We start from the raw sequence: 24,399 nt of genomic DNA, 5'->3' as shown, positions 1-24,399 counted from the left end.
CAGCGGAGTGGATGACGTCACACGCTAGGCCAAAAGTTGGACGTCCCTGCGGCAGATGGAAATCTTTGTGCCCAGGGTTACACCGCCTCGTGTTCACGTCGATAGCAAGTCCGCCTCCTCTTCGCTTCCCGCAGGCTTTTGTGTCTCTGTCTAACAGCGCTGAAGCCAGGTAGCTCTGGGTAGCTTCACTTTAGCGTCCGGGATGCTAGGCGTGTTTCCGTAAAACAGAGCAAACTTTTATTTATTTATTTATTTATTTTTATAAATGAACGACATTTTTGACCTCTAGGAGGCACTGAATAAAACACTGTCATTTTATGTGCAACCCTCTCTGCTTTTGGATTATTTTGTTCCTGACGAGCAAAATGGCCCAGCGTAGCTGGTAGAAGATAGCATTTGGCTGCTTGGAGTGGTCAGGATCTAATTTAGCCGCCGGGGGGCGTTAGAGACTTCATGAAAGCAGACCACACAAGAGCAGATGATGATTTGTTGGGATTTATTAGGGGTGCCTTGAGACGACCCTTAGCTAAAGACACTAGCAGTAGCCTAAAGTTGAACTGTGAACATTTTTACAAAAATCAGTTCAGCCATTTTGGAGCCTATAAGTCACATATACGCATGCACACTTGCATAAATCTCTCAAATAGTTTCTATTAGATTGATTGATTTGTAAATTTCTCATATGATTTCATAATGTTTACGATCTCCTTTTGTGTAGGGGATTAAGAGTTATTATTAAGAGAAAACTGGAATGCTTTTATTCAGACCTTTTCTGTGGAAAGCCCAATTTGGCCCCACCTTACCCAGACCCTAGCTCCAGTTTTCAGCTCCTGCTCTGGCTTGTTATTGCGAGCTGTTCTGGAAGTTCTTGCTTGCTACTTAGATGCTGTAGCTAGCTCTTGCTAAGTTTTCTTTGCACAGTCTTGTTTCCTTTATCATGGCGACTTTGCACATTTTTGTTGCTTTTATTCGCCACCAAGGAAAAATAAAACGATGATTATGACAGCAGCAAGAGTTCAGACATAGTTTCACGAGGCCACACAATGTGCGTTGCCAATCTTTAAAGTCAAATTCCTTCAAGCCGACCGTTTTGACTTTATGGTTTGGTTTTAAACCCGTGTGGTCCGTTGATTCGGTTTTGTCCCTCCGGCACGGACACTTCAGCAAGATCAGCAGGATTCGGCGCGACTGTAGAAGCCGGGCGTTCCTCCACAGAATCGGAATTCCACAGGCCGGCAGTGAAGGCTCAGCACATACTTTCCCTCTGAGTCAGGCTCACTCGAGAGGGGGTGGCCGCTGTTATGCCGAGAAATGCATCCCTGCCGAGATTTGCGTCCCCTGGCTACTATAACCACTTTGACCTGGTTTTATCTCACTTTTATATCACTTTTCGGGTATGTAATGGCGAACATATACCGTAAATTCCGGACTATAAGCCGCTACTTTTTTCCCAAACGTTCAACCCTGCGGCTTATTCAGTGAAGCGGCCAATTTGTCATTTTTCTAACGGCCACCAGCGGCACGCGAGTACAAAAGGTAAGATTTAGACTGGTGGAATTGTGCGCCGAGGAAGACTGCAACTTCTTAGCTTATGCACAGATTAAATTAGCGTAGACATATCCTCATCATGCAAATTGCAAAAAGAAAGGCACATGACGCAGCTTTCAAGCTAAATGCAACCGAGCAGTCCGGTAAAGAAGGAAACAGAGCTGCTGCACATAAATTTTACTTTGCGAGCGTGCCGCTAGCGTGTTTTTGACTAAGGGAGCGTGGGACGACCTCTATATGACAAAGTCTCTTACCCCTACTGGGCAAGGCGACTTTGAAGACGTCGTTCCAAGAACGAAGATGAGGAAGGTGTACCGTGATCATTACAAGTACGGAATGTTTTTTTAACAGACTCGTTTACTGTTTTGCGAGCGTGTTCCTAGTAGCGTTTTGCTACCCTTCACAGGCACGGTTTGGGATGAAAGTTATAATATTATTATTAAAGCTTTGAAAACTCTCTCGGTGTACCGTCTTTCTTTGTAAATATGTGTAACCATGTATAATATGGATTTGCAACTGTATATTTTTGTAATGTATTTATTTTAGAGACTTATTCTGATATGTTTTCCACCGGCGAATCAAAAATAAGGGGCAAAAACAACAGGGTCTGACGGGAAGTGGAGTAAAGGTGAGACGTGTTTGTGGACGTGGCCGACAATAGTGGATATACTATATCTTTCCCACCCTTACCTTTGGAAATATACACTTTTTTCCTCGGATTACTTTCAATTGGCACCCGGACTCTGCAGGTCTGCATTAAACCTTAAGTACCATTATCATTTTCCGTTCACTTTGCCGGCTGTGAATTTTGGACTGTGTCGGGTATGGGTTAATTTTGTGTTTGTGTTTTTTCAATGTGGGCGCATGCTGCTAATATACAGGTGCGGCTTGAGTATGTACAAAATCGGTTATCTTCCCTAAATGTGGTGGGTGCGGCTTATAATCAGGTGCGCTCTATAGCCTGGATTTTACGGTAACTAAAACCACTTCGTCTTGCATTTGTTGGGAATGTAATCAAACGGTAATGCACACTGTATATAAATCACTTTTGGGCAGGTAACATGTTTGCCTTTTTCTATGCAAATCGCTCGTATTGAAACTGTTATGCACTCTACCATAAAGCTTATTTCAGCATATTAAGCTTTATGGTAGAGTGCTAACAGTTCCCAAAAGTCATTTATTTACGGTGTGCATTACCGTTCGATTACATTCACAACAAATACAAAGACGGAATGGTTAAGTTGTATTACATTCCCAACAAATGCAAGACGAAGTGGTCTTGGATATATGTTCGCACTTACATTCCCGAAAAGTGATATTAAAGTGAGATGAAACCAGGTCAAAGTGGTTGTAGTAGCGAGGGGATCCAAATCTCGGCAGGGATGCATTTTTCGGCATAACACTGGCCTCGGGTCGTTTCGGTGCTCCGCAGACTTCTTGGCTCTCGGAGTCACAAGTAGACCATTTTCCGAGCGCAGACTCCGTGCAGGAACATAGGGGGAAGTCAAATCGGAGAGATAAGAGGGTGCAAGTCCATGCAAACATTTATATGTTAATAAGAGAACCTTTAAGTCACATCTTAAGTGGACTGGGAGCCAGTGCAAGTTGGCCAATACAGGAGTAATATGCTCAAACTTTTTGGTATTAGTCAAAAGTCTAGCTGCTGCATTCTGAACCAGCTGCAAACTTTTGATGCTAGACATCACCGAAATGTCCAGGAAATGACGTCGACACACAGCGAAGGAACCACACCGGCTTCTCTGTGCGTAGTCATCGTAGCAGGTCAAGTTTTAGTTTCAAAACCACTTTAGTATTTTGGGTTTACACCAGACTTTTGAAGTCCAGGCACGCCACCCGGTAGAATACGCCGATCTCGCCGGCTAAGGAAGAAGGGCTTCGTGAAGTTTCCACCCGGGTTATGAGACAAAGAAGAATGCTACATGCTAACAGATAGTATTACACGGGACTATGCGACTAAAGTGCTGATGTCATGTAAACAGAGCTTAAGCTGGGTCATTGTTTGTTTACAGTTTCTATGAGAAACTGTATTTTGACTTGGTTCCATACACCCTTCTACTATGTACCAGTCTTTGTTTTTTAAGCCCAAGAACTTGAAGCAAAGAGACATTTGTCTGTTCTACTGCTGTATTCACTTTAAGTATTTTTGTCCTCGTTTTTGAAATTAGTTCCAAAACTTTATGACCGAAAAATGGAGTCAAAGACCTTAAAGCCCCTGATACATCACCTGTGGTACCAGACTGTGGTACAGTGTATGTCATATTAAGCTCATATTATCATAGTAGCATATATATTTCTTCCTCATGCCATGAGGCTCTTTAACTCCACCCGGGGGAGTAAAAGCCCACATTAAACCCCACCCCTACATTTGCACATTACCCTATTTTTATTAGTGTGTATTTTTTGTAGCACTATTTAAATACTGTCAACAAGTTATATTTGGTATTTTTGTATTTTATATTTTTTATTTTATTATTTTATTTTTCAACTCAAGGATACTGCTGGAAGTGTGAATTTCCCGACGGGGATGAATAAAGTCTCTATATATCTCTCTATCTATATCTATATATCTATCTATCTCTATATCTATAATGCAGAGGGGAAAAATAGACAATACATTCGTCGATATTGATCATTTGTGTGACAATTTATCCTCTCCAGAAATCCCCAGTCGCGGCAGCTCTAATCATCCCGCTATTTTGAGTCACAGTACCAGAGACCAATGTTAGAGAGTGGGGAAAACAGAACGTCGTCTTGAGAGATATGAATAAACGCAAAAAAGCACGACTAGAGAAAGGACTCAAGTGCGTCTGATCATGAATTGGACTTTGAAGGACATTAAAGAAATGAATTTGAACTGTTTTGTTGGCGTCGTGGTGATAGTTTTACGTCGTCAATAAATGATTTCAATCATGGCTGCACATATTCAACCATTGTCCCTTACAATGCTTATTTTGAGCTGAGAAAACAATGAAAGAAAAGTGTTTCCTTATTTTCAATCATCCTGTTTTCTCTATTCTCTAACATTTGTATCTGGTACCATGACTAAAAAAGTGTGATATCGAGAGAAGACCTAATGCCTTTTCGTACGATGTCCCCTGCGGCCTGGTGGTTAGGATACAGTGCTCTCAATGCTGTGGTCAGCGACATTTTTCGACCGATCAATTCTTTAAAAAATATGGTCATTTACCAGTACCCATTTCCAATGTTATCTATATATAGACCCACTGGGTTAGAAATCGCTGGAGTTGAACATCCGACCAATTTGCGGTTCTTAGAGTCCGGAGAACAAGGTAACAAAATGTGGTGTATATACAAGTCCTCAACAGACGCGTCTTTCCTTTAGCACGTTAGCAATTAGCATCTGCCGAGATAACAAGAAAAGTTGGTTTTTCTGCTCTTCCATTTGGAACCTTCTGCTTTTAAGCGGTTCTGATTTTGGGCTCTCCCCTTTCATACCACGTTCAAAACACTTTCCAGATGTCTTTCATAAAAGATGTCTGACATTCTTCAGTCAAAACACAAAAAGGATTACAAATATTATGGCACGGCTAACGTTACCTTGACTGCAACTTACCTTATTGCCTTTATGACTTTGTGTGTTTAGAAGGTCATTTAAAGCGATGCTTATGATTTAATCCGTATTGGAGATTTCCAAATATTGATACTTTATACTTTTAAAGTTATCGGCATAGATTTACTACCAGGTTGAAATTGTAAATCGGCGACAAATATATAAATAAATATAAAAATCTATATATTCAGTCAGTTTTAATCATCACACTTAATTGGTAATACAAAGCAGTTATCACTACAGATTTTTCAGTTCACAAAAATATTGTACATTATACAAAATAATATTGCTGAAATATGAGTCTATCTATTCATGCAGTTTTAATCACTTCAGATTTTTCAGTTCATATATTCTTGGTGGTTTGCTCTCCCGCCACGGTTGTAATGCCTTCTCAAGGTCCAATTGCAGCAACGGAATTTCCATAGCTAATTTGTGGTTTTCATCGTCGTTGTGCCGATCCAATGTGCTTTTCTGAAAGTTCGTATTGCGAAATGATTTATGCAGTCCAGTTTTTTTGTCACGCTGGGTACACGCATCACAGAACATGTAGCCTCCATTATCATCCTCCTCATAGCGTAACCAGGAATATAATCGAGTCCATTTTGGCAGAAAAGTCCTTTTCTTGCTCGGAGTATTCTTTTGTTTATTATCTTTCCTCGAATCGTTCGCTTCAAAACACGTGTTTTCCTTGCCTTCGCGGTCTTCTGAAGAATTTCTCCGCCGTTTTTTCGTGCCGGAATTATTGCCGTTGTTACAACATTCTGTATTATGTTTCGACTTATTACCGACACTGAAGAAATGACCAATTATTTGTTGATTTGCACCTAATACCAACTGTTTTTTTCGGAGGCATACTTCTCTTTCACTCGACAACCACCAAAACCATGACGTCATCTCGAAGCAACGAGATCTCGTTTGCAGAGATCGGCGCGAGACCAAAACAACAATGGCGGATCTGCCTGACGAAAAGTTTAGAGTGCTGTAAATCTTTGTTAAAAAAAAAAGTAATCGGATAATAATGACAATTTTGGTGTCAAAAACGTTGCGTCCCGGGGACGCATGTTGATTTGAGACTATGCGTCCCCAGCAAAAATGATGCGTCTAGGACGCAAGGACGCGGGCAAACCAGAACACTGCCAATGGAAGTTTTCTGTTAAACTATGTGTAGAAAACAAAAAAATTGGAAGTTTTTAAATGATATGAATGCGTATTTACCGAAAAAAATGGATTTAGCTCGTATTTAATCGACTAATTATATCGATGTGAACACTTGCCATCTTTTGTAGGAAGTATAGATGCTGCAGAATGCAGATACTGATATCCGACAAATATCGGTGCCTATATTCAGCCTGCCCAATAATCGGTCGTACCTCTAGTTTGGATCATAGGACACCATTTAATGTAAAAGCTAGTAGTAGAGTTGATGTTTTTAGGGCTGCAACAACTAGTGAACGAAATCAAATATTGAAAGCATCGGCAACTAATAAGATCATCAATTCGTCGTATCACCTCATTTATGAACCACTGAATACGCGGAATCAATATGAATACGAATGCACACAATTCTGTTGTGACGCTGAAGGTTGAAGTACCCCTTTGGTCCAGCAGAGGGCGCCAAGACTGTTATTTAAAAAGAGGTTCTCTCATTTTTTTAAATATTTTTTTATTGAACACTGCCTCATTACAAACTAAATTGGCATAAAATGTTCAACATTTTTGTGTTAGACTGTCATCTTGAAACAACGTAGCGATCTATTTTTTCTGCATAAAAAAATTGATACACATAAAATAAAATGTAGCTCTTTTTCTTTTTTGTTTAGTATGATGAGTTCAAATACAATACGGTCGTTGGATAAGCAGTGTTCATTTTACCTCCAAAAAGGGACGCACGTTGACTTGACACTATGCGTCCCCAGCAAAAATGATGCGTCTTAGACGCAGGGACGCGGGCAAACCAGAACACTGGATAAGTACATCGTACATATTTTCAGGTGTATAGCATCTATCTATATATCATATTTGTATTTTTGTTCATTGTCAAGTTAATTGACAAACACTTGGATTTTTTATTGTTTTCTATTACAGAATATTCTGGTGTTTTGTGCACTATATTTCTATAAGTCCATGACTTCAATATTTGAGTAAAGAGGAGAAAAATATATATATATTTTTTAATAAATCCCACGATTCATCGAAAAAAATCAATTATGCAAATAAGCGTTAGTTCAAGCCCTAGATATTTAGTGAAAGTGGTATTTTTCAAGTCTTTGCGACCAGGATTGTTTGACCTCCTCGCCGCCAAGAACTCGGGAAAACGAGAGTTGGCGCTCTCACGCATGTGGCCTTCAAGTAATACTTTGGCACGCATAAGAAGGGAACAAATGAAAACAACAGCTGCCTGCCTGCAAAAGGGAGAATAGAAAATCCTTCAAACGGTCCTGCAGGTGCAGCAGGTTGGGCGAGTACGGCGCGTCCAGATGGAAATCGGAGTAAACATCCAGATTGCCGGGTGCCGATTCTGTCCCAGAGGTCTGGGGCCATTGCACTTGTGTTTTTAAACAGGGACGGCGCTGAATTAACAACAGCGAGGGTCGAAAACAAAAACCGAAAAAAAGATAACGGGAGGCCGGGAGGTTGGGCGAAGTAAAAATGGGATATCAACATGAAAGAAAGACACAAGTCAATTTCTTTACCCTGTTTCTCACGGCCTCCAGCAACTGTGTTTCGTTTCGATACTCGTGTAATCATTGGATTAAAGATAGAATCTATTTCCAGGCTTCCAACAGCTGCTAGAAATTAGAGCTCAACCGATTACCGGGCAGGGGGATATTTGGGAATTTGACCGCTATCGGTATCAGGTTTTTTATTTATTCAATGGGCTGGTTATTAAGTCTCAGATGCAACTGAGACTCTCTACCTTGCTCCTTATAGCACCCAGTTAGCCTGCTATGATCATTTGGTACATTTATGGCTGGGTTTGTATTTGTTACCGCAGTAATCTTTTTTGTTTTTGGCTCCCAGTTATCTTGGCTGCTTACTGCATGGTTTTATTCCACCGATCGGTCCCAGTTCGTCTTTTTTTTAGCAGCCGGCTAGCCTGATGTATCCTGGCTACTTGAGCCCCTAATAGCTATCGGTGTTTTCCAGTTCATGAGAGAAGTGCCTCCACCTCTACTGCTCACCCAATCAAACTGCTCTGAGTAGTTTGCTGGCATTTTCATCTGTTTATAGTTTGTTCTTGGGTTTTCATAAAAGTAGCTCAACAGTGAACATACTTGGTTTAATGATCTTCCATTTAGATTTTCTAACAACCCACTGACTGTAAACTGTAGTTGAAAATCTGCCTGCTATATATTGGACTGAACCATGAACAAATCTCAGTTCCTTGGGCTTGCTTGTACCAACATTGGGTTTCAACCACTCTACTTTGGAACGCGACAGAAAAATGTCCATCCATCTATTCGCTTATCCTCAGTAGGGTCGCGGGGGTGCTGGAGCCCATCCCAGCTGTCCTCGGGCAGTGGGCAGGGGACACCCTCAACTGGTTGCCAGCCAGTCGCAGGGCACACCGAGACAGACACACAACCACTGGCTCAGTGACACCTAGGGACAATTTGGACCGGCCAATTCACCTGACATGCATCTTTTTGGAATGTGGAGTGCCCGGAAGAAACTCACGCAAGCACGGGGAGATTATGCAAACTCCACACGGGTGGTTCGATCTCATGACCTCAGAACTGTGCCGCACACGCGCTAACCACTGCGCCGCCGCGCTGCCCTACAGAGAAATGTGCTACGATTAAAATATCTCCAAGCAATATGTACTCATGAAAAGGACCTTTTATGGCTCGTGAGCCATAGGTTCCCGACCCCTGCTCTGTTGGAAAAACGTATCAAATTTTGTTGACAATGGCGACTAATCCCTCCTACTGTAATCATAAATATGTAAAAATTGTTTTAACACCAACCCTTAGAGAAACTTACCACGCCCTGCGTTTTAATCTATATATCATATATTCTTGTTTGAATCGCTCCAAGCACCAAAATCCAATTAAAAATGAGTCCAGGAAGGAAATCCTGATCCCAACATCCTGCGTCTTCAAACAGTCCTCCATTTTGCAGGTTAGCTTGGCCGCAGATGCCAAAAGCAGTCTTCAAACTAAAGACTGTTGGCTTTTTCTTTTTCATCCCAATCAAGTTTTGCCTGCGCTGTCTGAGCCGAGCTGAAAAGGAGACGGGACTTTCACTCTTCAAGTGGTGTCGTTCCGTTTTGCGGGCTTGTCTGGTGGTCTCCCCGAGGCCCGGTTTGTCTACATTAGTGGCTATTTTTGACCTGCCTCCGCTCTGCGCGTCTGTGCAAGCTTTTTGGAGGACTTGCTAAGAGATGGCGCGTTTAATTTGGCTCCTTCGTGCCAACAAAAGCATTTAAAAGTACCGTATTTTCCGAACTAAAAGGCGTACCAGACTATAGGGCGAGCCCCCCAAAAATCAGATAATTTTCATATGCAATAGAGTCCATACAGGGGCTTGAAATCCTTGAATTTTAATGTTATGTTTTCAAGGTCAGGAATATTGAGTTTCGGGTGAAGTGCTGGAAAATCTTTGAAATTGTTGCCGTGTTTCTTGGCAGTCTGAATCTATGGACCACGTAATAAATAAATAAAACGTTTTAAGAAGTATGTGGAAATGATGCTGACACACCGGCTCTGATGGATTCTTTAAGGTGTTGTCGTGTGAAACGCCACCACCCCCTACTGTGGACACCCAAGAGGACAGCTCTTCTAGGAAAACTAGCTCTTTTGGCTCAGCTCACTAAGCTCTTCAGGTTTTTGTTTTTTCAATGATATATTATCAAAAATAATAAAAGCTTTATCAACCGAATTATTTGGAGACCCTTGTTACATAATAGTATGGAAGTGTTTGTCAACTAGCTTAATAATAAAGAAAAATACATACAGATGTATGCAATACACCTCAAATAAATGTAAAATACTCTTTTATAAAGTACATAAAACCTGAGGTCAGTTTGTCAGAACAGGAGGACCCCATGTATATTTAACATTTTTATGATTTTTAATTTATTTCATTTGCACTGAAAGAATCCTTCCAATTTATTCATGCATCAAAATAGGGTTTTGAGATCAAAGTGCTTCTACAGGTTCATTGCAGCCTGATAAGACATTGCACAATAAAATGTGGGTACCTGTCGCACTCTGCTGGATTAAGGTGGTACTACAAGACCTCTCAACATCACAATTCAATCGAATGCACTCTTTTTTTAAATTTATTTAACGTGCTGAGTGGCGCATAAATTGATGATGACATACGCTGGCGATGCTTTTAATGTCTATCGATTCGTTGTTGCAGCCCTATTTATATAACCATTAAAACTGCACATTTTATACATTTGGAATATATATTAGTGCAGAAATGTATCAGGCTGACCAAAATCGCAAACCATTGTATGCAACGGGAGTCAAACCCGGGTCGCGACGGTGAAAGCGCCAGAACTTAATCACTAGACCACCAGTGATGACATACGAAAAGGCATTGAATTTGAACTCATCACTTTTTTTACTCCGAGTTCCAGAAACCCCAAAACTCGTGTGTCGTAGTATATTGTTAAACACACATGTATAAAAACTGAATTTCCAATCGTATCGACCGTATTTTGCGGTATGTTTGGTGCACTGGGTTGTAAGGCGAACTTTTACATTTGTGGATGTGATTTGAAGGTTCTGTTGGTAGTATACTAAATCATGCATGGACTTGCTCCCTCATATCTTTCAGATTTAATTTCTCCCTATGTTCCTATTCGGAGCCTTCGCTCTGAAAATGCTGGTCTACTAGGGATCCCAAGAGCCAAGAAGAAATCCGCAGGTTTAGAGAGCCTTCTCCATTCAGTGCTGTAAAACGCTCTGCCAACTGAGATTCGATCTGCAACCTCGGTGAAAGTGTTTAAATCTCGGCTTAAAACACATTTCTATTTTATAGCATATGAATAACCGATATTTTATGTTGACAATATTTGTGTATTATCTGTTATTGCAACATCCATTTCAGCCTGAAAGGGGGATTACCTCATGTGCGGTCCCTTCTCAAGGTTTTTTTTCATTTTCCTCATGTTGAGGTTTTTGAGTTTTTCCTTGCCCTCGTGTCGGTTTTAGATCAGGGGGTGGTGTCATAATAGTCTGTAGTTTGCTATAGTCTGTGGTCAGTGCGGCTCTTTGAGACTGGGCCTTCTCAAGGTTTAATTTTCCTCATGTTGAGGTTTTTGAGTTTTTCCTTGCCCTCATGTAGGTTTTAGATCAGGGGATGGTGTCTTGATAGTCTGTGGTTTGCAATAATTTGTGGTCTGTGCAGCCCTTTGAGACTCTTTGTGATTAAGAGTGTCACAAATAAACTTGACTTGACTTGGACAATTTTATATTCTGGAAAAAGGGTAAATAGTGCCTTTCGTGGAGATGACGCGAGACGAGACTATTTATTCTACAGAAAAACGTGAATTATTTTTAGATGCGGTCGTAATTTTCCCCTGACATTTACAATGCTTTTAAAAAGCTAATAAACAGCGCTGGCCAACTGGCAAGGGCGCATTTTAATAAATGATGTGCTAAAAAGCGTTGTGTTTCAAGGCAAACGGGCCACATTAGTGTTGGCTGATGTCATGTTTTGACAGAAGACAGTTCCACGGTCAGCAGTCTGGAAATATCTGAAGTCATTTTTTGGTGCTCACGAAAAAGCGTCAGAAAGCAAAATCGGGCCGCTCCGGTATCGTTTTATGACCCGTCTGACGGGTCTGCGTCCTCGCTAGCCAGCTGGAGACGGAGGATGCAGAGCTTGGGGGGGTTAGCATCCAAAATCGACGGCGGAAATTCCCCGTCGGGCCTACCTGCAGGCGGGAGGTCGCGTCGGAGCTTTCTACTGTACATTGTGGCGCTAACAGGAAGCTGGCGGCGCTAAAGCAAACATTTACGGAAAACGAGACGACTGATGGGTGGAGGGGATGTTTGCTGCAAAGTCCTGTGGCGCTAATATATGTCAAAATGCAGTCAGCACTGTGGTTTCTTTTAACAAAACATTGTTTATATGTTTTTTGAATGCCAGCCGCATGATGGAGTCCTTGCTAGGCGGTTTTGCTAGCTCTTCGTCTTCAGCTTGCTTGGTCACATATAGTCGCATAGGTCATTAACCGCTACTTTTTCCACACACTCTAAACTCGTGATTTCACGATGTCACCAGTCACTGAAATAAGTCATGCCAAAATATCATTGGAACGCTCTAAGAAACACCCTAATTTAGACACAGATCCTCTGAAAAACACGCAAAATTAAAACAAGTAAAAAGCGACAGATCGGTCAAGTCATGTTTGTTTGTATTGCATGAGCTATATAATAGAAGTGTGTTTTAAGCCTAGGTTGAAACGGTTCCACTGAGGTTGCAGATGGAATCTCAGAATTCAGAGAAATACACAGCACCACGACCCAATGGAGACGCTCTCTGACCTGCAGATTTCTTCTTGGCTCTTGGGATCACTAGTAGACCAGCATTTTCAGGAGGAAGGCTCCAGACAGGAACATAAAGGGAAACAAAATCTAAAAGATAAGAAGGAGCAAGTCCATGCATAATTTTGTATACTAGCAACAGAAGCTTAGAATCACATATTAAGCTAACAGGGAGCCAATGCAGGTTAGCTCAAATCTGGGTCATGTGATCCAACTTTCTTGTCTTAAAAGCCTCGCTGCAGCATTTTGTGCCCGCTGAAGGCTCTTGATTTTGGACTTCGGGGGGCGGGAGAGTAGTAGTCATTGAGATGGGAGGTCACAAACGCATTAATTATAATTTCCACAGACTGAGACAATTAAGGGGGAATTTTAGCAATGTTGCGAAGATGTATGATTGGGGTCACCTACATTTTTGACTGAGTCCCTCTGGGTGATATTACATTTGTCAATATTCAGACCAGATTTTGAGAACAAGTCATGACATTTAGAAGGACCAATAACTAACATTTCGGTCTTTTCAGAGTTAAGGCACAAGAAGTTAAGGGACATCAATCTCCAGGCCTCCAAATTTCCACTGTTTAGTGTGGCCGATTCCTCCATTGGAAGATATAGTTGAGTGTCATCTGCGTAGCAATGGAAACTGATATTATACTTGCGAATATTATCACCTCATGGAAGCACGTCAATGCTGAAAGGAAGGGGGCCAAGTACTGAACCCTGCGGAACACCACAGGTAACACTGAAGGGCTCAGATGTCATTGCACCCTATTTGACACATTGCGTCTTATCTGAGAGGTAGGATCTGAACCGTAATAGGACGGTTCCTGAGAGACCAATCCATTTTTCCAACTGTCCTTGTAAGATATTATGGTCCACAGTGTCAAAAGCAGCACTAGGGTCCAGCAGCAGCAAGAGTGATGAAGCACCGGCATCCATTGCCAGTAGAAGATCATTGGTTACCTTAATCAGGGCTGTCTCGGTAGAGCGGTTAGCTCTGTATCCAGATTGCATGGATTCAAAAAGATTATTCTTAAAATCATTCAGCTGCTGTGCCACAACCTTTTCAAGTACTTTAGAAAGAAACGTTAGGTGTGACTCAGGTCTGTTATGACCTAAGTTTTCTGGGTCAAGGTTGGGTTGATCAAGAGTAGGTTTAACAACAGCGGACTTAAAAGCTGCTGGAACAACACCTGAGCAGTCTCTATGCTTGAAAGATCGAATGCACTCTGCTTCGGTGCAATTAATATCATTAAAATGAGGCCAATTTATATGCATCAGTACTTTTTTTTGCCCATCGTATTGAACTCAATTATTACCCATCGCCTTTAGAGCCCTTTTCGTGTTTGTAAACACTAATCTGTCGCGCTCTACAATAACAGACCTGTCTTTTGATGGATACGTTTTCCTATATTCTCAAGGTTTCTTCATTTTCCTCATTTTGAGGTTTTTGAGTTTTTTTCCTTGCCCTCATGTTGGTTCCAGATCAGGGGATGGTGTAATAATAGTCTGAAAAAATAGTCTGTGTAATAACCTGTGAAGCCCTTTGAGAATCTTTGTGATTAAGGGCTATACAAATAAAAATGACTTGACTATATTTGATACGTTTTTTGATCATTTCAATTCGTGTGCGCTGCATAATAATTTTTGTATGAGAGGTTAAAGATTGCGGGGGCAAGCCACCCGGACCCCCCCTAAACTGTCTGACAGACAGAAAACACCGCCAATCATAGTGTATTTGTGCCGTTATTCCCGATAAAAGTCCAAAGGAAGCTCGAAAATGGAAACCATCACGAGAGCTGACAGGAAATGCCAGAGCAAGAAAAGCAACTCGGCGTGACCCTCCAATCTGAATTCCTCTATGAAACGGAGCCCTCCCATTCTTTCCGCAACTGCTGTGCGGCTGACGCGATGAAAAGGGGAAGGAAAGGGGGAAAGAATGCATTGATTAAAACACCGCCAAGAGCAAAGAAAAATAAACATCCCGGCTTCTAGGAACTCCACCCTCGCACCAATCCGTATGGTGAAGCTTTAGAACTCAGAACTTTTAACATACAGTACTAAAGATTTTAGGACACAAAACATCTCATCTCATCTCACTAGCTGCACCGCTTACCCTCAGTAGGGTCACGGGGGGTGCTGGAGCCCATCCCAGCAATCATCGGGCAGTGGGCAGGGGACACCCTGAACTGGTTGCCAGCCAATCGCAGGGCACACAGGGACAGACAACTCGCTCGCTCATTCACACCTAGGGACAATTGGGACCGGGCAATCCACCTGAAATGCATGTTTTTGGAATGTGGGAGGAAACCGGAGTGCCCGGAGGAAACCCACGCAAGCACGGGGAGAACATACAAACTCAGCACAGGAAGTCCGGTAGCTGGATTTGAACCCACACAGGAGGTTCCCAAGACCTTAGATCTGTGCCACACACATGCTAACCACTGCGCCGCCGTGCTGACCGGACACAAAACATAAGATGTGATAAGGAAAAAAAACATGGTGGGGTAGCATGTTAAGAATTGTAATACAGTTCTATTGGTTTATTTCAACGCATAAATAATTGGAATACAAAAATATACAAAACGCCAAGTCCTTTACTGGACAAAAAGCATTCGAGCTTTTAACCCCTTAACGTTACGACGGCGACCCGTCAGACTGTTGATAAACCCGTGTCTTTACGGTGTCACCAGACAATCAAATACGCCTAAAAGCATTTCTGCATAGTTTGAAGTTGTAATCAGTCTGTTTTGTCTAGTCAAGTCAAGTCATTTTTATTTGTATAGCCCTTAATCACAAAGAGTCTCAAAGGGCTGCACAGGTTATTGCACAGACTATTATTTCAGACTATTATGACACCATCCCCTGATCTGGAAACAACATGAGGGCAAGGAAAAACTCAAAAACCTCAACATGAGGAAAATGAAGAAACCTTGAGAAGGGACCACACATGTGGTAATCCCCCTTTCAGGATTACCAGGCAAAGGATGTTGCAATTACAAATAATACAGAGAAATTTGTCCACAAAAAGTATAGGTTATTCATATGCATATGTCTCAAAATTTCCTTTTAAAAGTAAAAGAAACTCGTGAGATCCCTAACTTTTTGTACTGTATTTTTTCTCAATGGGACCCAGGTCTCAGAGTGATGCTAAGGAGAGAAGCAAAAACATGCTAATTGTGGAAACGGCTTGCTAATATCAATAAATATGAAGAGAGCACACAAATGGTTACCTTTGCTAAAGTATGTAACCAATCAACAGTCGGGTCGATTATTAAACATAAGAGAGCAATTTAACCAACAAAATCTTTGAAGGGCATATTCATTTGAATCCTCCTTTTCCTCCTCTCTCTTCATTCACTCGCTAACTCCACTGGACCAGCTCAAAAGCAAGTTACCGTATTTTCCGCACTATAAGGCGCACCTAAAAGCCTTTATTTGTTTTCAAAAGCTGACCATGTGCCTTGTAATACAGTGCGCCTTATTTATGGATCAATCTTAAGTCGCAAAGTCTTGCAACTAATGCAGTAGCCGCCGACTAGATTCTCCCCTGAACGCAAAGTAGTCCGCGGTGTATGCTGGGATTTATTTACCGGCCTTTCATTGGCTAACCAATGTGTCAATCATCATTTGAATCGATCACTATTGGCTAAAGTTATTCGGAGGTTAAGGGGGCGGATCCTTTTTATCATTTACAGGCTCGCATAGGCTAAAGGCGCAAAACAAAGCCTGCAATTGGCCGAAAAGATGAATGTGAATAGCAAGTTGGGTTGACGGCATAGAGAAAACAGTATTTTACTATTCTGTACTGTATTTCTAAATACTCTCCTGGATTTACTACACTCACGGATATGAGGACCATGTTTCCACATTATTATTGAACACAACGACTTCGGTGAGCTACTCCGGCTATATATTTTCCCTGTATCTTGTTTCAGACTGAACTTGATGTTTCTGTGATAAGCGGTGCAGATAATTGATGGAATGGAGTGTCTATTTTGAAATTCAACTCAATTCCAAGTGTTTATTGTCATATGCACAGTAAAGTTGCGAGCGAAAAAGAAAATAGAAACTAAGGAATGGTTGGCATTTCTTGAATCCCAAGACTTTAACCATCTGAATGATATTTGGAACGATGCATTTGAGTGATTGGTGACATCGTACAGACACTGTTTCCGTACATGTCGGAGACACGTATTTGCTTCTTTGCAAGCTTTGGGAATGTTAAGGGGGTAATAAGTTGGACTGAACTATCTGACTGTTTTGTCCACGTTCCCATTGTAGCGCCTTATAATCCGGTGCGTCTTATGTATGTCAAATATAAGACCAAAAACTATTTTTTCGGGGTTCGCCCCATAACTCGGTGCGCCTTATAGTGCGGAAAATACGGTACATCAAAGGATTTTCAAACGCATTAGCTAGTTTCAATACAGGACTTTCATCTTACAATCGCCACCCCAGAACAGGTGGATGTCTTATTCCTCAGGTCTACTATAATATCCTTTCAGAGAGATCATCATAATCTTAAAAAAAAAATGGCCCTGAAAATAAACGTCTGTTCTGTGTTTGTCTGCTGACATTTGATTAGGGACAAAGCACGAGCGTCCCTCAGACGCTATCGAGACCAAAAGAGCAAAACAGGAGCTCAAGGAGAGCAAACAATGAGTCCTTTATGGGGTTTGATGGTGTCACGGGGGAAACCTTGCGGCGATGCACTTCGGCTTTGCTCGGATAGGTCACGCTCAACAGACAATAAGTCTTTTAGTCAAAACAGCTATGCATCATTTGAACCACTTCTTCAAGAAAAGTTCATGCGTATATTACAGTGTTCTCCTGTCCTAGACGCATCATTTTTGCTGGGGACGCATTGGGTCAAATCAACGTGCGTCCCCGGGACGCAACTTTTTTGACACAAAATTGTCCTCATTATCCGATAACATTTTTTTAAACAAAGATTTACCGCACTCCAAACTTTTCGTCAGGCAGATCCGCCATTGTTGTTTTGGTCTCGCACCCATCTTCGAGATGACGTCATTGTTGTGGCGGTTGTCGAGGGAAAGAGAAGTATGCCTCCGAAAAAAACGTTGGTATTAGGTGCAAATCAACAAATAATTGGTAATTTCTTCAGTGTCGGTAATAAGTCGAAACATAACACAGAAAGTGGTAACAACGGCAATAATTCCGGCACAAAAAAACAGTGGAGAAATTCATCAGATGACCGCGAAGGCAAGGAAAACACGCGTGTTGAAGCGAACGATTCGACCAAAGAAAATAAACAAAAGAATACTCCGAGCAAGAAAAGGACTTTACTGCCCAAATGGACTCAATTCTATTCCTGGTGACGCTATGAGGAGGATGATAATGGATTGGACTTTGAGAAGGCATTACAACTATGGCGGGACAGCAAACCACAAAGAATATATGAACTGAAAAATTTGAAGTGATAACTGCTTTGTATTACCAATTAACTGTGATGATTAAAACTGCATGAATATATAAATATTTCAGCAATATTATTTTGTATAGTGTACAATATTGTGAACTGAAAAATCTGAAGTGATAAATGCTTTCTATTACCAATTAAGTGTGATGGATAAAACTGAATGAAAATATAGATTCATATAATGATTTCAGCAATAATATTTTGTATAATGTACAATATTGTTGTGAACTGAAACATCTTGAAGTGATAACTGATTTGTATTACCAATAAACTGTGATGATTAAAACTGAATGAATATATAGATTTTTATTATATATTTGTCGCCGATTTACAATTTCAACCTGGATAAGACTAAATTTTGGGGAGCCATCGATCTCTGTTGGGACCCATAAATTTTTGAGCATGCGAGTCCCAGGGACCCATCACTTTTCACAGCTAAATTGATATTATAAAAATATATTGGCAACGCAAGTAAGACGGTGTAAAATAGTCCAACTTATGACCTTAGGGCCGTTTTCAGTCCACTGATCATTTTTGAGCAGCTCCCAGCAGAAATTGAATTGAAATTGTTTTACACATTGTTTGCACACCTTTTCCATGACCTAAGTCGAGCACTGTCAAGTTTTCCAGTACCCACAAAGGAAGAAATGCAAAAGAACATTTTTTTTTTAAGTCGCTATCTTGCTGCTTGCATATACTTTGTGCACGTTTGAACTATTCCCATCCATTATTTTTGATCTTTTTGTGTCGATGGGCTGCTATAAACTGACATAAATAGATGGAAATGGGCGAAGGAATTGTCTGTCCCTGTGTACCCTGCGACGAGTTCGGGGTGTCCCCTGTCCACTGCCTGAAGATAGCTGGGATGGGCTCCAGCACCCCCGCAGCCCTACTGAGGATAAATGGTGCAGATCATGGATGGATTGAATTCTATTGTATATGTGTACATATTGTTTCTCCGCTTCGAAATCTGTTAAGAAAAAAAGGTTTTTCTTTTATCAAGACTTCATTGTAGTATTTTTTTAGTATATATTTCAAGACTCTGGTTAAAAACTAATTACAGTGGAACCTTGCTAGTTTGCGGTTCCACTTTTGCGGGTTCAGAGCTTCGCGGGTCTAAAAAATATGCCTTACCTTCTCAATAAAAGCATTTATTGACTTGACGCCATTAAGCGCGAGCTTATGTCAACTGAGGAAACAGTGTGGACACTCTTATTGTGAAGGGGAGGGGGAGGCCCTGACACAATGCTTAGTCATTGCCGCCCCCCCCCCTCCTTCAACTCCTCCCACCTCACCCCCTTCTTATGTGGCGCTTAGTTTATCAAGGAGGAACTCGGCGACGCGACCTAAGTATATTCTATTCTGTCACGTTTCATCTCAAGTTTGACTTTATTATACCAAAAGCGAGCGGTTATTTGTACGACCTAAACACGGCTAATTGTGTGCGGTTTCGTGTATTTGTTGTAAAAGCCGTTCAATGCCGCTAGCTAAAGTATGTTGTTATTGTCAGAAGGTAGCTCTTTCATTTTCATTAAAATGAACACAGACCAGTTTTTTAACTGTTGTTTCCCAAAACGCTTCGCAAACACTCATCAAATATCACATTTTGACTGTTTTTATTTTCAATATGTAAGCGGTAGTGTTAACAAGCGAAATAAACTGCGATGTGGTTGAGAGCGGTTAATGCAATCATACTGAATGGTTCGTAGTGGTTTCGCCGCAGTCCTATTCAGTGTACATACAACATATTTTACTTTTTTTTTTTTATAACATGAATTTCACTCTCTCTCTCTCTCTACCCGTATTATATATGGTGTACTGTATACAGGGGGGGGTATACTGTATAGGTTTTTTTAAGCATTTTTGAAGGGGCGCCGCTATTTCGCGGATTTTTAGTTTTTGCGGGTAGTCTTGGTCCCCATTAACCGCAAAAACCGCAAATATAGTTTTCACACTGATAAGGATATTGTCATTAAAATACATATTTGATCAATTCTGAGTTGATTGGTACTCAAAACATTTTATTATGATTTTGAGTTACGTGCACTTGATTTTCACTACAATATTTGATGTATTTGTCTCCTTCATTGCGATGATTACTCTCAAATTGGATTTCCAAAAATATGAATACTCCTGGGGCAGCACGGCGGCGCAGTGGTTAGCGCTTGTGCGGCACAGTTCATGTTATGGGAACCTCCTGCGTGGGTTCAAATCCAGCTCCAGACTTCCTGTGCGGAGTTTGTATGTTCTCCCTGTGCTTGCGTGGGTTTCCTCCGGGCACTCCGGTTTCCTCCCACGTTCCAAAAACATGCATTTCAGGTGAATTGGCCGGTCCAAATTGTCCTTAGGTGTGAATGAGTGAGTTGTCTGTCCCTGTGTGCCCTGCGATTGGCTGGCAACCAGTTCAGGGTGTCCCCTGCCCACTGCCCGATGATTGCTGGGATGGGCTCCAGCACCCCCGCGACCCTACTGAGGATAAGCGGTACGGCTAATGAGATGAGATGAATACTCCTTTTTTTTTTCTCAACTGCAGCGGCACTGCCCTTCATCATCATGACCATCGTCTACAAACCTTACCAGAGGGGCGTTTACTGCGACGACGAAAGCATCCAATACCCGCTGAAAACCGACACCATCAGCCACGCCATGCTGGCCGCCGTCACCATCTCCTGCACCGTCGTCATTGTACGTTTTCTGCTCGTCTTCCTGTAACAAGTCAAGTCATGTTTATTTGTATAGCCCTTAATCACGAGGAGTCTCAAAGGGCTGCACAGACTGTTGCAAACGACAGACTATTATGACCAGGGTTGGGTAGTGTTACTTTAACTGGATTACTTTCAATGACTTTTGGAGGACTCCAATACCAAATATGCTAATAAAAGACAAAATAAACTAAATATGAATCAAATGATGACTCACAACACGCGGTAAGCTTTCTCTCCTGGCTTTGATCTCTTTGATCTCCGGCAAAACGAACATAAAATGCGACGGAAACAAAATGAAAAGAAATCCAAAAAGCTTGCCAACATCATTTTTGCCGTTCCATGTATTCCGTTACTCCCCGAGCCTGCACAAAATTTAGTAATTTTATTCATATTTAGTTTCTTTTGTCTTTTATCAGCATATTTGGTATTGGAGTCATCCAAAAGTAATTGAAAGTAATCAAGTTAAAGTAACCCTAACCAACCCTGATTTATGACACCATCCCCTGATCTAGAACCTACATGAGAGCAAGGAAAAACTCAAAACCTCAACATGAGGATAATGAAGAAACCTTGAGAAAGTCGTTAGCTGGCATCTATCAGCATGTACTCGTTAGCATCCACCCGTATGAAATAATCTGCATTTCTATCGCGGTTTTCAAGTCAATGACTTCCCAAAGCGCTTAACAATGTGCTCCACATTTCCCAATAGCGGCCTTGCAGCCATGTAAGGCGCTAACCTGCTTATTGGGGGTATTAGGGGTTCAGTGTCTTACCCAAGGACACTTCGACATGTAACACAGACGAGCTGGGATTCGAACTGGGATCCCAAGTTCAAATTTGTCTCATTTTTCTGCATTTTACACATACAGTACTTTCTTTTATCTGTCTTCCATATTGAAATCTATTATTACCCAAAACCTATAAAGCCCTTTCCGTGTTTGTAAACAAGTGAGACTAACTATTGTTGAAGCAGAATGGCAGAATTCATGTCAGTTTATAGCAGCGTAAAGACTGTAGATCATAAATAGGTACAGCTCAAAATAACACAGAGTATGTGCTAGCAGCGGGGGCAGCAGTAGCTCAGGAGGTAAAGCGCTCGTCTTGGGATCAAGGGATCCCAGTTCGAATCCCGGCTCGTCCGTGTTACATGTCGAAGTGTCCTTGGGTAAGACACTGAACCCCTAATACCCCCAATAAGCAGGTTAGCGCCTTACATGGCTGCAAGGCCGCTATTGGGAAATGTGGAGCACATTGTAAAGCGCTTTGGGAAGTCATTGACTTGAAAAGCGCTATAGAAATGCAGATCGTTTCATTTCATTTCAGCAGCCACATAGCAACTTGGATTTAGTCATCAACAAAAAAACGTTCTTTAGATCAGCGCTGGATTCCTTCCTTGAAAGAAAGAGGAAAAATTGAGAAACTGGCCTTGGAAGTGCTTGAATTTGGCCATGAACTCTGTTGTCTTTATCCAGATTTCATCGGGAGAAGCGTATCTGGTGTACAGCAAACGGATCTACTCCAATTCCGACTTCAACCAGTACGTGGCCGCCCTTTATAAGGTGGTGGGTACCTTCCTGTTTGGCGCCGCCGTCAGCCAATCGCTCACCGACTTGGCCAAATACACCATCGGCCGGCCCAGGCCAAACTTCATGGCCGTGTGCGCGCCCAAAGTCTGCACGGGATACATGCAGACCATCAACTGTACGGGCAATCCTCAGGACGTCACCGAGTCCAGGTAAAACCATCCTGTGTATTTACCAACAATGAGAAACCGTGCAGCCAGGGATTCTGTGTTGTTGACTTAAATAGGTTGAGTATAAAAATGTACAGTGTGGAGCAGTGGTTCGATTTTTGTATTTAACACAATACATGGCGCACCGCACTATCGGGAGCGGGTGCCCTCTGCTCCGGCCCCGTTACAACAACACAGACAAGCAAGTGTGTGTATTTAAAAATGCAAACTTCTTCCTTTCTTTTTTGTCATATTTTCTTTTCTTTTTTTCTTTGTAATTTTCCTTTCTTTTTTTTTTTCTTTTTTCTTTTCCCCCTGTTTGTCTTTTTTATTTCCTTTTTTACTAATTCTTTGTAAGAGGCTGGGCAAAAAAAAGAAACATGCTTTTGTATGGTCACTTGAAGTCTATGTAGTTTGCAATATTTCTTTTTAGCACTCGTTTTCAGTTGTACGGCACAATAAAGGCGACATCCAGCGGTCAAATAAGACACCCTGTCCCTTTAATACAAGGGCAGCCCTTGCAAATGGTTGATTAATTTATTACGCATTGATTTATTTTCACATTAATTCTTTATTTTTTAGATCTTATTTTGTGGACCATTTTTTAAAGATATTGGAGAACTGTAGATTTTTTTTTTTTTTAATAAGTTTTCTTGTGGAAAACCCAAATCGGCCCTACCTCACCCGGACCCTAACTCCGGCAGGTCGTTTGAGTTTGAGACCCGTGTTGTAGCCTCAGTAAGCTCGTTCACGATGCGCGTGCAAGTATGTGCATTTCTTTGACACGCTCCAATGAACTCTTCTTTCTTTTTTTAGGCTTTTGGGTTGAAGTTTGGACTCTACTTTTTGTACTTTCACCATTTTCACACTACACTAACAAATAGAATAGAAAACCCCGCCCTAACCCTATTCCTCCATTCCAATGTGTTCCGCCCCAAACAGAGACAAAAGCAGATCAGCAAAGTGGAAAATAAAGCACAAGGGCTCTTTGAACTCACTTGGGCATCTTAACACATACTTCATGGAGAACACATTGAACTTTCAAGGGTTTTATCAGCACCTCAAACCACGCGCCCCACATTTAAATAATATTGAGAATAAATGGCAGCACGGCGGCGCAGTGGTTAGCGCTTGTGCGGCACCGTTCTGAGGTCATGAGATCGAACCTCCTGTGTGGAGTTTGCATGTTCTCCCAGTGCTTGCGTGGGTTCCTCCGGACACTCCGGTTTCCTCCCACATTCCAAAAACATGCATGTCAAGTTTATTGGCAACCAGTTCAGGGTGTCCCCTGCCCTCTGCCCAGAGATAGCTGGGATGGGCTCCAGCACCCCCGTGACCCTACTGAGGATAAGCTGTGTAGATAATGGATGGATGGAAATAAATGTAGATGTAAAGGAAAAACTAAATTGTATTTACCTTTCGTACACCATTTTGATGGAGTGATGATTGTGATTTTCCTTTTTTTTTGTGGTTCCAGGTTGTCCTTCTACTCGGGTCACTCGTCTTTCGGCATGTACTGCATGCTCTTCCTGGCGGTAAGCAACGTTTATGCTCATCTCCTTTTGATTTTTCCTTTTCAATCGTGTCACAACAAACATCACAAAATGAACAAATCACCTGACAAGAAAAAAAATGGATGACGGGTTGAAGGCTTATAGTCCAGTGCCCCTTATACATGAAACATATTTGACCAAAAGCTATTTTTGGGGTGTGTGTCTTATAATCTGGTGTGCCTTTAAAGTTTAAAAAATACAGTACTGTATTTTCCGGACTATGAGTCACTCTTACTGTAGTTTGAATTACATCCGCCTTATAGTTCAGTGCGCCTTATACATGATAAATATATGACCAAAAGCTATTTTTTGGGTGTGCGCCTT

At 41.6% G+C, this 24,399-nt stretch overlaps 1 protein-coding gene across 1 annotated transcript in view; it reads left to right on the top strand.

Annotated features, from left to right (window-relative positions):
• The window catches only part of plpp2b (phospholipid phosphatase 2b), a 51,103-nt gene that overhangs the window by 10,793 nt on the left and 15,911 nt on the right, over positions 1-24,399 (top strand). The window contains exons 2-4 of the mRNA XM_088350176.1: positions 20,619-20,770; positions 22,263-22,525; positions 24,000-24,057. Of these exons, the coding sequence (XP_088206302.1) occupies positions 20,619-20,770; positions 22,263-22,525; positions 24,000-24,057 (473 nt within the window). The remainder of the gene's footprint in view (positions 1-20,618; positions 20,771-22,262; positions 22,526-23,999; positions 24,058-24,399) is intronic.

The sequence above is a fragment of the Urocampus carinirostris genome, chromosome 12 (assembly GCF_059441175.1).
Source record: "Urocampus carinirostris isolate Australia breed hairy pipefish chromosome 12, RoL_Ucar_1.0, whole genome shotgun sequence".
Classification (NCBI taxonomy): domain Eukaryota; kingdom Metazoa; phylum Chordata; class Actinopteri; order Syngnathiformes; family Syngnathidae; genus Urocampus; species Urocampus carinirostris.
This window is presented reverse-complemented; position numbering and strand designations above follow the sequence as displayed.